The 15,641-nt window shown below is 32.8% G+C and overlaps 3 protein-coding genes across 4 annotated transcripts; 1 reads left to right on the top strand and 2 right to left on the bottom strand.

The window, feature by feature from the left end:
• The first annotated feature begins 231 nt into the window (after positions 1–231).
• On the top strand, positions 232–6,882 carry LOC112058294 (Golgi apparatus protein 1). Of its 2 annotated transcripts, none has more exons than XM_052891079.1 (7): positions 232–1,221; positions 3,384–5,080; positions 5,166–5,313; positions 5,369–5,613; positions 5,738–5,921; positions 6,152–6,258; positions 6,334–6,882. In XM_052891079.1, exons 1-7 carry the CDS (start codon positions 471–473, stop codon positions 6,496–6,498), a joined length of 3,297 nt encoding a protein of 1,098 aa, XP_052747039.1. In that variant the 5' UTR covers positions 232–470; the 3' UTR covers positions 6,499–6,882. The 2 variants fall into 2 exon arrangements, with proteins under 2 accessions (XP_052747039.1, XP_023954781.2); XM_024099013.2 differs by having other exon boundaries at positions 233–1,221; positions 5,387–5,613.
• LOC112058295 (DNA primase large subunit) lies at positions 6,503–8,256 on the bottom strand. The gene is made up of 2 exons (XM_024099014.2): positions 6,902–8,256; positions 6,503–6,814 (listed from the first exon to the last, which is right to left on the bottom strand). The coding sequence occupies exons 1-2, from the start codon at positions 8,142–8,144 to the stop codon at positions 6,552–6,554; spliced, it is 1,506 nt and encodes a 501-aa protein (XP_023954782.2). The 5' UTR covers positions 8,145–8,256; the 3' UTR covers positions 6,503–6,551.
• Positions 8,257–8,715: 459 nt separating this feature from the next.
• On the bottom strand, positions 8,716–15,641 carry LOC112046793 (uncharacterized). The gene is made up of 8 exons (XM_052891080.1): positions 15,132–15,641; positions 14,805–15,009; positions 13,965–14,054; positions 13,787–13,873; positions 12,039–12,746; positions 10,971–11,211; positions 10,683–10,871; positions 8,716–10,214 (listed from the first exon to the last, which is right to left on the bottom strand). Exons 1-8 carry the CDS (start codon positions 15,239–15,241, stop codon positions 9,796–9,798), a joined length of 2,049 nt encoding a protein of 682 aa, XP_052747040.1. The 5' UTR covers positions 15,242–15,641; the 3' UTR covers positions 8,716–9,795.

Genomic DNA, 15,641 nt, shown 5'->3' with positions numbered 1-15,641 from the left:
AATAATCGATGTTAAAACATAGAAAGAGTAAATTAAAAATGTGAAATTGCATAGCAGAAAACTTCTATGCATGCACTGATGCTATGGTTGGTGGTCGTGACCACATACCTTGAGAGACATCCAAATACCTAGAGTGCAGAGCTAACCAAAGACAAAAGAGTTAAATAGAAAAAAACAGCCCGGTCTCTTCAAATGTCAAACATTGACATTAAAATGTCACTTGATTTGATTTGTCATTGTCAATCAAAAAAACAAAAATTCGATTTTGTGGATCACAATTCGCAATTACTGCTGTTTTTTTTTTCTGTCCAAAAAAGTAATATCGTATTGTTATTGTACGTTCACCGTGACTGCAAATACGGTTCACCTGTTTAGTAAAATTTACTAATCTAATGTTGCACTTAAATATTTTGCAAACACGTTTGTGTTGTGCTCGTGATAAACAACTATAATTAAGCCGGTGCATCAAAATGTTTAATCAATTATTACATACATTATTCGCTTTCATTATTGTAACAAACGTGGGAGCACTTCAAAGGATAGAAAGTTACAGCACGAACGAAAGATTTAAAGCTGATCTAAGTGGCTGTTCGTTATTCGAAAAACAATGTTTACAATTAGAGGAAGATTTGCCTCTTCTATCCTGTGCTTTAAACACAACGCATAATAACAAAACACAAGTAGCTTTTAGTTGTCAACACAAAATCTGGTCACATCAAGCGGAATTGTTGGATAGTACATTTTTAGAAAAGAAGCTGAAAGATCCCTGCCAGGATGAGCTTATAATCCTCGAGTGTCTGGGCGGAAACTTCAACACTATAGATTGCGTGTTAAAAAGTAAACAAAGTTTGAAAAATAAATCATGTTGGAGAGTAATAAATAAAATTGAAACCCTAATATTTAATGACTGGCAGATAACTGGCAACTTTTTGAAGAACTGCCTTGATGATATTGAGGCACACACTTGTGGTAGAATACCAACAGATCCCAAAGCTCTTTCACAGACTCTCACTTTGAAATGTTTGCAAAGTTTTGAGGACTCACTGCGCCCTGAATGTCAGTCGGAAATTGTTGCCTTGAAAGAAATGAAGTACAGCTCTCTACAGATGGATAAAATTGTATTCGCAGCTTGTAATAAAGATGAGAAGACATTTTGCCCTGATGAAGTTCCAGATTCGCTCTTGATGTATAAGTGTCTTGTCAGACATAAAAATGAAAATGGTGGGTATATTCAAATTATTAATTTGACTTATTTTTGTTTCATTATGGTTCTGCAATACTTTTACCAGTCATCAAGTAATCATATTTTATTTTTATCAAATATAGCGCTATTAGGCAAAAGTGGTCTAATAAAGTCTATTGTCTGTCTTTGTCATTCCTAGTCAAGTCCTGTCATTCTTTAGTAAGGTGAATGCAATCTTATTACCTTTATGAGTTTACCAAGAAAATCGAATTAATCACTTATTACTTATTCTTGTTCAAGCTCTACTTCACTTGTGCACCTTCACAGAGTTATATTGAATAAAATGCATTCTATTTTATGCTCTGAAACTCTTAAATGCAGCAAATCAATGAAAATAGTATAATAAAAACTCTTAATTTGAACTTACATGTATGTTTAGGAAGTCAATTTGGATGTAAATGCAGTACTAAGATGTATAGACAAGCATTTGATTTGAACATTACACCTGGCTCTGCTCAGAGTTCTCTCTGTTACATGATGGATCTGGACACGCACTGTGAATTCATGGAATATTGAGATATCAGGGGCGATAAAAGGTAACATGATTCCTATCATGTTACCTTTTAAAAATTCACCAGTTTTACAGACTCAGTCAAAAACACATTAGGCTAAAAAACCACATGAACGGGTTAACTACAAGAAAATTTGAATCTTTATTAAGATAAGTCTTTATTATGTAAGATATTAATCTCATATGCAAAAGGCACAGGATATCCTAGAATAGGTTGACTAAGCAATAGGAGACAAAATTCTGCTAAAGTTGGCTACTTTATGATTTAAGCATAAATATAATCTGTCATGCATTGTGTAGGCTTAGTAAATTGAAGTTCTGGCACTGTTATATACATTATTTTTATTTTATAATAAACATATTTTTATTTGTTAATAATAAAATAAAAAATAAAGAAGTTGGTTAAATAGTAATGTCATGTATTAAGTTTCTTATTCATAACATAGGTACTACCTAGTTGTTAGCATTTATTGAAAAGCCAAATTGCAAACGCACAATGTTAGTGGACACAGTTAAAGAATAAAAACATTAGATAAACTAAACTGAATAATTCATTCATTTATTGGAAACAGTTCAAAGTCTCTTAAGTTGTGCTTATTGCTGTGTATGATTATCATAAATTATTATTATTATGAATCATAAAGGGATATGAGTTTAAATGATATCCTGTTTTCAGCAAGATTGTAGCTTCTAGTGGAGAGATAGTACAATTATTTTACCAACATAATGTGCTTTTAAAACAATATTTTTATAGACTAGCTTTGGCCCGTGTCTCTGTTTTAATCTATAAGTTATTCAATATACAAGTATACTTGTAAAAATCTTGTCATTATTTGTGGTTGCACACGTCTGATATGGTTGAACCAATTACAGAATTTTACCCCGTTTTTTGGGATACATAGTCCACAAGCAACCTTTATAGTTTTGCCATGTCCTTCTGTCTGTCCATCCATGGTTTAGCGCAGAGACTATTAATAGAAAGCTGTAATTTAGCATGAATTTAAACATTAGGAGTTTAAACTTATTGAGTGAACATAGTCATAAAATGAAATCTTGACAAAATTTTTTTTTATAAAGAGGGATTACAAACAATAGAACAATCCTGTCCTTTTTTCTATTAATACTTATGTGCTAGGGTGTTAACAAACAAAAACAACCATTAAATTCTCTTTGAAGTTTACCCACATTTCTTAATTATAGTAAAAACTTTTTTTTTTTATCAAAATTGGTACATATTCTATCACCATTGGCGTGGGCTGTAATTTTTTTCAAAATCGGTACTTAGGTGCATTACTGGGATTAAAGTGCTAACTTACTCTACGGAACTCGCGTGGCCCAACTCGCACTTGGCTGGTTTTATTAATTGTAGTATTTCTGGATGACAGAAATTGATATGACAGAACAACTTTATAGTTTTGCCATGCTTGATTAGCTAGTTTTTGTATACACAAGCTTTTTTTACCAATGATAATAATCTTATAAATCATTCATATTTATCAATTTATGATCTTTAATCAGCCAAACAAGTAATTTATAGTAACTAAGTCAACCAATTTACCTTGATATTACTTAAAACATTCCATTTTTTTTCTTTAACTTTCAATGAACATTTATTTTTTGTTCTTGCAGCAATGACAAAAAGATGTCAAGACCAACTTTTTTATGTTCAGAGAAACATGGTAATGAACTATAGGATGAGTAAAGGTCTAGTAAAATCTTGCAAAGAAGATATTCGAAAATATCACTGCCGTAAAGGTGTTGTTGAAGATAAAGATGTACGTCTCGCACAAATATTGTTGTGTTTAGAAAATGTTGCTAGAAATGATACTACAAAAATTTCCCCAGAGTGTATTGCTGAAATGATTGACCATAGAAAAATGTTGATGGATGATTATAGATTGTCTCCTGAATTAATGCAAAACTGTGCTAATGATATTCTCTCACTCTGTAGAGGCATTGCAAGTGGTGATAAAACAATACATTGTTTGATGGAACATGCCAGACCAAGGAAGCGGAAGGATAAAAGAATCAGTATACCTTGCCAAAGATCATTAGAAATTCTAGTTCAAGAGGCTGACCCTGGAGAAGATTGGAGAGTAGACCCAGTTTTACGCAAAGCTTGCAAACCTGTTGTAGATACAGCATGCAGAGAAGTTAATGGTGGTAATGGAAGAGTAATGTCTTGTCTAATGGAGAAGCTTGGTACTGTGCTCATGACTAGTGACTGTGAAACTGCTATATTACAAATACAATATTTTATATCTAGAGATTTCAAACTAGATCCCCAGTTATATAAAGCATGTAAGTTTGATGCTGTCACTCAGTGCAAAGCCAAACTTCAATGGGCCGATATAAATGAACATCAATCAGAAAAGGATCCTTTAATATTACCATGTTTATACAATTATGCATATAATTCAGATTTAAAAGGTATTCTGAAACCAGCTTGTGAACAACAGGTGAAGAGGGTGATGAGACAAAGAGCTGTAAGTGTTGATTTACTGCCTGAAATTGCTGACTCTTGTATGGATGATTTAGCAAATATTTGCTTTGAGAACACAGGTAAAGGTGAAGAAATTGTTTGTTTGCAAAGTAATATCAAAAAGCTCTCTACTAAATGCAAAGATGTGGTAACCAACTTTACTGAAACACAGAGTGGTCATATTGAACTAAATGCCATTGTCAGTATAAATTGTAGAGTGCCTATAGAAAAGTTATGTTCATCAGAGCTGAATAGTAAAAAAGATGAAGATGATATACTTGATTGTTTAATAAGACATAAGAATGATGCAGAAATAAAAGCTAATGTTAAATGTCGCGCAGCTATTGAACATGAACAATTGATAGCTCTGAAGAATTATAGATTTACAAGGAAATTTAAAAATGCATGTAAGTCTTATGTAGTTAGATTTTGTCCAAAGGCTCAAACAAAAGTTCAGGTTGTAATGTGTTTAAGTGAAATAATAAGAAATGACACTATAACCAGAAGAAAACATACAATATATAAAGAATGTCGCCAGCAGTTAAGAAGTCAACTTTTTCAACAAAAAGAAAATATAGATTTAGATCCTGATCTAAAAGAAGCTTGTAAAAAAGATCTGCTGGAATTCTGTCCCACTGTTCCACATGGAGAATCAGCAGCTTTAGAATGTCTTCAAACAGCAAAAGGGAAATTGAGTGATGGTTGCAAAAAAGCTATATTTGTAGTAAGGAAACAAGAATTTTCAGATAATGGTATTGATTATCACCTTGTTACAACATGCAATGATATGATTGACTTGTATTGCCACAATACTGAACAAACTATTATTTTGGACTGCTTGAAGGTAATCACCACTTGGTTATATTTTAAATGTTATCTTATTTGATATATTAAATATATCTTAAATAACTGTTTCTTCTAATCATTAGGCTCATCGTCATGAAACAGACTTTGACAACAATTGTAAAATTGTTGTTGTTAACAGGATGATAGAGCAAAATCTGGATTATCGATTCAATAATAATTTGCAAAATATCTGTAAGGGAGATATAAAAAAATTCTGTTCTAATATAATTGGTGAGTACACTTATTTGAATTTACAAAATTTTGATAGGTAAATTGATGGTTGTAGATAATTTCTTTCTTTTAGCTAATGAACCACAGGATGTCGAACTACAGGGCAAGGTTTTGTACTGTTTAAAGGATAAATTTAGGGAATCGAAGTTAGAAGCCCCTTGTGAAAATGAACTAGCTAATGTTTTGAAGGAACAAGCTCTGAATTATCGTCTGGACCCATTATTGGGAAAATTGTGTAAAGCTGAAATACAGACAATATGTGCAGTGCCCAATGATTCTATTACTAATTCAGATGGACAGGTAAATATAACCAATAAAGCAGTCTATTGGCTGTCTATTATAATCACTATTAAAGTGTAAGTCTCATATGGCTCAGGTCCTTTTGCAAAAAATGCAGTATTTAAAATGTTTAAAATATTTCCAGGTAGAGGAATGTTTAAAAAATGCCCTAATGCAACACAAAATTGTCTCAGCTGAGTGTGCCCGTGAAGTTGTCCAAATAATTGAAGAGACAGAAATTGATATTGATGCTGATCCACTGTTAGAGCGTTCTTGTGCATTGGACTTGTTGAAATATTGTAAGGATCTTGAACATGGTGCTGGAAGACGTAAGATTTGTTAAATAGTTATTTTTCATTTACTTTGACAGATAAGTAGGAAAAATACTCCAAGAATTAAGTTTGACCTTACTTATACCACTATATGGTGATCTATTATTTACACTTAATTACTTAATATTTGTAAATTGCAGTTAAGACAAAACAAATATGCATAATCCCTGACTATACCATTTTATTTAAATACAATTATCATATATCTTAAATGTTGTTTTTTTTAGGATTGAAATGTTTAAAAATAATACTCAATGATAATAACAGAAAATTAGAAGCAGAATGTCAAAAGGAATTATCAAGCAGATTGCAAATGTATAAATATGTAGAATCAGTAAGTATTTAATGCATAATCAATAATAAAGTACACAAAATTATTCAGTTAAAATAATATCTGGTTTGCTTACAGGTAAATGTCATTGAAAATTTGGGTGATGTGTATAATGAAATTTCATCATCTCCATCGAAAAAGTATTTTTTAGTTGTAGGAATGTCAATTGTAGGATTAGTGTTTATATTTGGTTTATATTGCGGTCGTATGACTAAACGGGCTATGTATGTAAAAAGAAAATAGGCAATTTGTAAATAAGTATTACTAGGTGAAATTATTTTATTAAACACAAAAAATCAAGTTTCTTTCCATTCAGCTATCTCATCCAGGTCCATATCTTCAAAATTATCTTGTTCTTTCTTAATATTATTGTTTGGTTTTGATTCCTTTTTAGGTTCAGCTTTAATTTCACCTTTCAAAAGTTTTTGACTCTCTTCAAAAAACTGATTAGGATGATTTATACCCAAATCGAGACCAGTATTGTGGACTGCATCAAAATATTTACTGCAGGCAATTTGACAATGTCCTTTCTTAGTCATATCTACTATATCATTGACAGCTGTAAAATAAGAATAGTATTTATAATATAAGATAGTGGTAAAATAAATAAATTAATTAAAAATTGAATGTACAATATTTTTGATACCTTGTCCTTCCAGCCCATATCCTTTTAATTTATTTTTCAGAATGTTAAATTCGCTGTGCCTGAATGGGCAACCGTGGCAATCACCAGGTCCCACATTGTTGTTAATAATCTTCAAGCAGTTGAAGGGTGCATAGTTCTTCTTACTACCTTCTTTACCATAATTGTATCTGATATTATATGCATATTGTTTCTCGAACTTATCTAACTCCATAATTTTAGTAAACTCCTCCCTCCAAAATCTTAGGGAATCTTCCAATGTAACACCAATTCCTTTTAAAAATAGTCCATACTGAAGTCTTCCACCGTGCTTAAGATGGTGAGCTGAGCGAAGCTGCTCATGTAGCTGTCTCATGCACAAGGGGAATGATTTCACTGACAGGGAATCAATACTTTCTATAGGTATAACAACTTTTGTGTCACTAATATAATCATTGCCGGAGTATGCCTGGTGTAACCCTTTGAGCAGAGATACAAGTCTCTCATCTTGTTCTATTTCACCTAAATGTTGACAAGCAATTGCCAAGCTGTGTCGTAAATGTGTCCTATACTGTGCAGACAGAACTGATATGAAATCTTTATGTGGTACATAAGCATATCCACCTTTCAAGTACACTTTCCTCGCTTTGACCAAGTCCAACACTTCGAAAAACTTTACCTTGTAAAATTTGAAGGTTTCTATATTTTGGGTGCTCTGATAGAACGTAGATTCTCTTAAATATTTCATAAGCTCGTTTTTCTCATCATCTGATATGTTAGTGTAACAAAGATTGTTTAGTTTAAAAAACGCATCCACAGCGTCACTTTTCATAGTCATAAACCTCATTTTAAATAATTCCAGTTCACGCGCAATGTACCAACGGCGTAGCTCCTCTGTTCTACAATATGCTAATCGCAGTATAAAATGGGCAATATGATCCTTACGTCTCGCTTGTAAATCGGCATCATGTGTTCCGCAACCAGACTTCTCACACAATCTAGCGTAATATTTCAACCCTTGTGTTTTTAGATCCCCAAGCACAAATTCCGTCCATTCCTCGGAATACGGTCGTAGACCCTTCAAGGTTGTTGCTGTGGCTAAACATCTTAATAATGTGAGCCTCTCCAAAGCAAGGGCTTCAAACTCATGTAAAGATATGTTTTCAGTAGGTGGAATTTTGTACATTTGCAAGTCGTGTGGATAGTTTTCCACAAGACTTCCAGTGACAACTGTTTTAGTGGATTTTCTTTTGATTTTAAAATCCATTACTAATAATTATTCTGTAAACTGACTTTAATTTGTAAATCTTTTAATTTAAAATACAATTAAAATGAAAAAGTATGTTTTGTTTTGGCGCGATCTTTGACAAATGACAGCATAGAATACAAATACTCACGGAGAAGAAGCACAACTACGTATAAAATAGGTGCAGACTGTGCGCTGTCACGCTAACTAGTAGTGGTTCCATTAAACTATACTTTTGGCGCGAAATTACGAACTATCTAAGATTTTGGCGCGAAATTACGAATTATCTAACTAAGTTTTGGCGCGAAATTACGAATTATCTAACTAAGTTTTGGCGCGAAATTACGAACCACAAAATTTGAATTTTTTTTCTCATACGGCTGCTTTTCAATCGCAAAATAATTTTAACAGAGTTTATTTCTCAGTCAAAATCATATTGCAATTGAAAAGCAGCCCAGTAACAAAGCTGCATCAAAATAAACCTGTATTATACAGCATTATTGTTACTAAACATGCAAGATTTTAACAAAGTTAAATCATTTAACTTATATTTTTCTGAAGATATTAGATGAATGACAAAAGGCAAACAAAATTATTTTTTTTAAGTGTTTTATTACATAGTCATAATGATCAGCACAGCAATCACAGCATGTATAAAAAAATCACAGTAACAGGTTAAATTAAGCCAAAGGCTGTATTCTTTAGCATAATCCAGGACAGATTGGCAGCCTACATCTACGCTTTTAAGGGCCACTTCCAATTAGCCTTTGGCCTACCATGACTTGCCACCTGTACCAATGGAAGGTCTCTTGTCCCTTCTTTCAAGATATTTAATCATTAGTGGATGCATCATGAGGGTTGTGAAAAGTTAATTTATTCTAGATCCTCTAGAAATTCACCATAGGTCTATTAATGAGTTACCTATATAGATTATAGTTAATCTTAATTATTATCTTTGCATCATTAACATTGACAACTCATATTCGGCTCACTACTAAGCACGAATCTCACATGATAAGAAGGTTAATAATTGATTTTTAACCTTAATCAGTCATGTTTAAGAATTTTAATTTTCCGATGCAGCGCATTTTTGGATGCTTCTGCAGAAAACATTCTATTTTTTAATGTGCAGAATCTTTTGATGCATATTGCTGACACACAATTAATAATGTCATCAATATTCTCTATTTTATGCTTCAGACATCCATCTAACCAATTAAATGTAATTATCTCATTTAATTTTATTTTGATATTCTTTTTTAATTCTGAAGTATGTGAATGATTTACTAAATATTCGTTAATAATTATGGCAGATGTTTCTACACATTCAACAAATGCAATATTCATATAATTTAAACTTTCTTTATTGTCATTATATTCTTTAAAAGTAGTGAATATATGTATGGATTCAACATTTTTAGTGATCATTATATTTTTACAAAACTTACAAGTATTGTTTTTAAGTTTTTTAAAAATAAACCCACACACATATGCGCATGCCTGCATTTCATCAGATTCTGCGTCTGGCATAATGGTATTATCGTCAGGAATATTATTAGATGTTGACAATGTATTTGAATTTGTGGACAATGTATATGTGTTTGTTTTTAAGAAAGTGGTCATATTTGTCATCAATGAGTTTGCATCTTCTTCACAATTTTTGAGGCTACTTTTATCCAATACTTGTTTTCAATCCTGCAATAAATTGTGGTACATTTGGATTCGGGTTAGACCCGCAGTGACCTCTTATGCAACCAAATAAATTTTCTAGAGGATCTTGATTTAGTCGTCGGGTAGCTAACGCATTAATGTTGAGTTTTTGCAAGTTATGCCAAAGCCTTTCCACAGCCCTAATGGTACGGATCCAACCATTGACAGAAGGAGGAGCGCAGCGAACCCCAATGAAACAAATATTTTGAAACAGTGTTTTCATATCATGAAACAACTGTAAATGTTCACTTTTTTTCGTTATATTTGTAAAATATCGTTTTCCTCTTTTTAAATCTGGAGTATCTGCATTCAGTGAGTCAAATATGTTGTCCATTTTACTAATTAAGGTGGCTGTAACAACTGCTTCAGGTGAAATTTCATCTGAAAAAAAAATATATATGCAATTAATTTTATGGAATAATCTTGTATGAACTATAATTACTATCACTGAATTTAAACACTTAAATTACTTTATTCCCCTCGTTGATCCAATGGTTATTGATAAACCCATTTGCCTTTGAATCACAAGGTCCATCCTTGGTTAGACTCCTGGGTTGGGTAATGGCATACCTAGTACTGAGCTATTCTTTCTTCTAAATTCATTAAGAATCCTAATCATTTAGTTGAAAAGTTGGTGGATTATACCTCTCTGCCTCATACTTCAGAGAGCACCTCAGATATACCTGTTGGTCTTGAGCAATATCAATAACATCTGATAGTGGCCGTTAAATTAACAACATCACTCTTATCCTGCATACTCCCACATTGGAGCAGCATGGTGGGTCCCTCTCTATAGGAGGGAGGCCTGCCCCTGTAGTGGGTTAAAATAGGCTGATGATGATGACTTACTTCTGGCTACTTTTGCAAAAATCCCAGCTGCAACTGAGTGGCTTAACACTTGCGCTGCTAATTTTACTTTCATTTTTTGTTTCCCATTTGGATGTATATGTTGGTCTGTGAGTGCAGGTGCAAAAACAAAATTCGGATTATTATTGTCATTTTTAAAAAACTCTTTAATGTGCTCCCATTTTGCTATTCCTGTAAAGTGTAAATAAAGAAATGAATTAGCCAGACTTGCAAATACTTCAATCTTTTCCAGTATAAAGTCAATTATTAATTCTAAAAAAATATCAGTACCTGATACTGCATTGGTTGCAAAATTATCTGGACACTTTATGTTGTGTTTAAGAAAATTATTTCTAAAACATTTTAATAGGTGCGGAGGATCCATTATGGTTACAATTTCATTTTCATTATATATGAAAAAAGGTCTATCGACCGTGGATCCCAACGCATTTAACGCCCTCATATTTACGCCATCCATGTCACAAACAGTTGCAACCACAACCAAGTTATGTGAGAAACACTCAGCCAATACCTAAAAAAAAATTGACTTTAAAACAAGTATACACAATTTATAAAAATCAGACAGAAAAATTGTTGTCTTAGTACACATTGAGCAATAGGCTAGTTGACACTTTTTTTAAAACAGTCTCAAATTGTCCATTATTGTTCTGCTAGATTAAATTTTTTTCTCAAGATGTGATTAAGTACCTGAAAATCTTTATTTGTAAATATTGTTTTGACAATACGAGCCAAAACACTGTTGGCCATGATGGTTTATGTTTCATGATGTCACTTTAACAAATCCTATACCAATCGGAGCATTTGACAAAAATATTAGTTAACAATAATAAGATTAGGATCAATATCAAGTAAAATTGTCACGTTACAAATTGTACTACAGCATTTTTACCATTAGGAAAATTTGGAAAAAAATGTGATGTGAATTAAGCTTTACAAGAAATTCTTAAATTTTATTATTCAGTATCAGTATATTTCGGACTTTTATTCCATGTACTACACAAAATTAATATAGTAATTGAAATTGATATGAGTCAACTACTCTATTATTATATTAGATTACAGAAATATATAATCTACCTACTTATACATAGAGTATGGCATAAGTATGTAGTGTACTGTGCACCAACAAACATAATTAGAAATAAAGGTAGAGAATGCATGTCATTTGATAATTTCATAACTAAATATGTCTAATTTTTCTAAGCTTATTAATCTATTTTCACTAACTTTGGAACAAATTAAGTATAATTATTATTATGTGTGTACTAGCGATTTATACCCACACTTTTAATTTGTTTATTGGTAACAGTGAACATTGAGTATGGCTTAAGTTAATACCTCTTTAATAATGGCTTGAAGTCTATCTGCCGTCACTGAGTCTCCTGAGAAGAAGTGGGCTATGGGTTGCTTCCACCTTTTTCTCAGTCCCACTAACATGAAAACTAAGGCATGTGAAGCCATTTGCTGGTTTCTACCTTGAGAACCATGGTCTTGGTACCCCTCAATGGCATCCGTTTTTGGGTTATAAATCAAATTTTTTCGTATTGACATCTCATCAAATAATAAAACCCATAAGTTATCTTTTTTTTCTTCACCTTGTGAAATTTCTTTTAAACTTGCCATAACTTTTTTATTCACTCCACATGGTAAATATACTCTGTTTAAAAGGCATTTTAATGTACCTGGGTTTGGCAAGCACATCATTCTTCGCAGCAATTTGTAACAGGCACTAGATTTTTTATAAATAGCTAATGCTAAAATTTTTTCATTTAAAGTCCAACGTCGGCCCTGTAGTTTCCTACGTGAATTTGTCATTTGACTCTGTAGAAGCACACCAAAAGCTGGATTTAAGTATTGATTAAATTTTTCAAAGTATTCAGTTTTTGTCAGAGCTTCTAAAAAGCATTTTCTATTTCCTTTAACATTTTTCTTTTTTTTCAAGGCCATTTTCAGCCTATATATTTTATTCAGATATTTTTTGCATTTTTTAAGTTGTTGCTTGCCAAGTTGGTTTTCTGGGTGTATAGATTTTGACACAGAAGGGCTCTGGAATAATAAAGTGCAATGTGCATTATTAGTAATCAATATAAATTATAGAGAAAGATGCTATTAATGATACAAATTAGCCCCTGACTGTAATATCACTTGAGGGTATTTGATAGCAGTCTAAGATGGGAGCACCTAACCTGGCAGTTAAAACTCCGTATAATACCAGATTGCTAAATTGATTGTATTCTGTCAGTAGGATAATAACTAGATAAAGCCTCTCACCAGACCAGCTGGGTTACTATGTATCTGAATGTTGTCGTTATCAACCCATGTTTGGCTCACTGCTGAGCTCAAGACTCCTCTCAGAATGAGAGGGGATAGGCCAATTCCAGTCCACCACACTGGTCCAATGTGGATTGGCAAACTTCATGCACGCACTGTCTCATGTCCTTGTTTGAGACACATTCGTTTTTTATTCTTTAAAAGTTAGCCCTTGACTACAATCTCACCTGATGGTAAGTGATGGTGCAGTCTAAGATAGAAGCGGGCTAACTTGTTAGAAGGAGGATGAAAATCCACACCCCTTAATTTTCAGTTTCTACATGACATTGTACCGGAATGCTAAATCGCTTGGTGGTACGTCTTTGTCGGTAAGGTGGATCTATTAAGAAAATCTCAATCGGCCCTGCCGGGGATCGAACCCAGGACCTCCATTTTGTAAATCCACCGTGCATACCACTGCGCCACAAAGGCCATGTAACATATATATTTAATTACTTAAATTTAATATTATATTTAATTACTTAAAATGCACACAACTGAAAGCAAGTTATAAAGGCTACTTTTTATCCCAAAACAATCTATGATTCACACAGTATTTGTGAAAAACTGCATTTCATGGATAAAGTCACAGGCGTCCACTTGTTATAAATGTTTTGAAATTCCTTAGCAGGAATCAAACCCAGGACATTCCATTTATAAGACAGCTCACTTTTTTGCCACATAGGTCATAATTATTATTTAAAACATTTAGTTCAGTGAAATTACTATCTTAAGTTAATATTTGAAAATAAAATTTTGCATCTTACATTACATACCTTTAAAATTATAGTTTGCTGTGATGGATCTGGCAGAACCAATATAGGCTCATCCAGTACAGATAACTGTGAAGGCACAGAAGGATTCTGAAATAAGGCAATTTTTATTATAGCATAAAATCATACTATTTTTAAAATTACATGAAATATTTCAACATATTTATATATTATTACATACCACTTGACTTAAATATTTATGTGGTGTATCTGGTGGCTGAGACAAGATGGGCACATTTGGTATAGTGGGTTGTAGAGGCACTGACAATTCCTGAAATAAGGAAAAACATTCAAAATCAACAACGGGGACAAGCTATGATCGCTTTATTCTTTACTCTATTCCAATGTAATTAATAAATTATCAGCTGCTAATATACTTAAGTAAATTGCTGGGTGGTTAGGATAAGCCTGGGCAGGGGATAGGCATTCCCCTTTTCCTATTTTCTATTTACAATAACGTACTAGCAGAACACTGCTGTTTCACCTGTATAGATTCCATACCCATGGGAATACAATATGTACATGTTCATCATCATCAGCCTATTTTAAAATCCCACTACAACGCCCAGCTTTCCTCCTTATAGGAGAGTTGATATGGAGCTTAAGCCCACCATGCTGCTCTGATGCTAGTTGACAGGCATAAGGTGATAATGTTAAATCCATTAATGACTATCAGATGTTAATGATAATAACCAGTACTGATGGCTTAACATGGCTCTGAGGTACAAAATCTGCAGATGCCATAAGATACCTACTCATATATGCCATCACAGACTTGGTGTAGAATCATAGAAGAGTTTGCACCTACCATGCACGTTATTGTTTTATTTTAAACAGAACAGAACTGACTCTTCCAACAATTATTGCCATACTTCTACCAATTTATACAAAATCTTGAAAATTATATACCAAAACTTTGCTCTGTAGTAGCTTTTTAAATTTAATTCCAAAAAAGAGGCATACAGGTAATGGCTTTGTTTAATATAAAGATAGTATAAATTTCTAGTAATAAATTTCATACCTCTGAAACGAAATGTTGCTGGGATGTTTCGACTGGTGAACTTGACACATTTGGTACAGCATCACGGTTTAACTTTTTCATTGTATCATCTGTATATGCACTGCGATGAAAATGCTTACTACACAATAACTTGTGGCTTCCGTGCAAGCCTTTCAACTCTTTCTCAGTTACATTTGCAAAACAATATTCTGCCCAAATTCGAAGCCTGAAAAATCACAATATTTTAAAATAAACCAAAATTCATCACAGATTTGAGCTTTGGTCACGTATTTTGATTTTTTTAAAGGAAAAAAGGGAGACGAAAATGAGAGACATGATCATATTTACCTTGAACAACTAGATGCCTTTCCGGCTCTTGGAAAAGAATGGAAAGTAAGCGTTGGGTCCTTAAAAGCTGATGCACCGCACTTAACACACTTTCTATATTTGTCAGACATGTTAAAATATCTAACAAACTAGAAAAGAGTCACAAACTCAAAATAACAAAAGTCACTGTCTTCAATTTGCTATTAGTCTCAATCACACTGCTGCGAGTATCCTCAAGCTAACAGGGAGAGAAAAATAGAAACACTTTATCACTAAATCACATGAAAAACCACTAAAAATATGAAAACTTCGGGAAGAAAACTTTCTTATTTTTAAACCAGTGACCAGTAAAAAAAAAATACCACGTACAGTGATAAAGTATAAAGTACAAAAAAACTTTTTTAAAACTGGATTTACGGCTCTGGGTTCTAGCCCTTTGAAGCCTGTAGTCACAGTAAGAATGAGACAAAGAATCTCTTTGTCTCATTTTAAATGTTTCCATGAAAAGTCTGCAGTGACTCCATACAAAGT

This window comes from Bicyclus anynana, chromosome 3, assembly GCF_947172395.1.
Source record: "Bicyclus anynana chromosome 3, ilBicAnyn1.1, whole genome shotgun sequence".
NCBI classification, from domain to species: Eukaryota; Metazoa; Arthropoda; class Insecta; order Lepidoptera; family Nymphalidae; genus Bicyclus; species Bicyclus anynana.
This window is presented reverse-complemented; position numbering and strand designations above follow the sequence as displayed.

What these genes read in the sequence shown, in the direction of transcription:
- LOC112058295 (XM_024099014.2), bottom strand. Translation starts at nt 8,144, where the DNA reads ATGGATTTTAAAATCAAAAGAAAATCCACTAAAACAGTTGTCACTGGA. An exon ending in ATATGGGCTGGAAGGACAAG is followed by an intron (nt 6,815 to 6,901) that starts GTATCAAAAATA and finishes CTTATTTTACAG; the next exon opens with CTGTCAATGATATAGTAGAT.
- LOC112058294 (XM_052891079.1), top strand. Translation starts at nt 471, where the DNA reads ATGTTTAATCAATTATTACATACATTATTCGCTTTCATTATTGTAACA. An exon ending in TTATTTTGGACTGCTTGAAG is followed by an intron (nt 5,081 to 5,165) that starts GTAATCACCACT and finishes TCTAATCATTAG; the next exon opens with GCTCATCGTCATGAAACAGA. An exon ending in ATTCTGTTCTAATATAATTG is followed by an intron (nt 5,314 to 5,368) that starts GTGAGTACACTT and finishes TGATGGTTGTAG; the next exon opens with ATAATTTCTTTCTTTTAGCT.
- LOC112046793 (XM_052891080.1), bottom strand. Translation starts at nt 15,241, where the DNA reads ATGTCTGACAAATATAGAAAGTGTGTTAAGTGCGGTGCATCAGCTTTT. An exon ending in AGCAACATTTCGTTTCAGAG is followed by an intron (nt 14,055 to 14,804) that starts GTATGAAATTTA and finishes TCCTTATTTCAG; the next exon opens with GAATTGTCAGTGCCTCTACA. An exon ending in AGCAAACTATAATTTTAAAG is followed by an intron (nt 12,747 to 13,786) that starts GTATGTAATGTA and finishes TTATTATTCCAG; the next exon opens with AGCCCTTCTGTGTCAAAATC.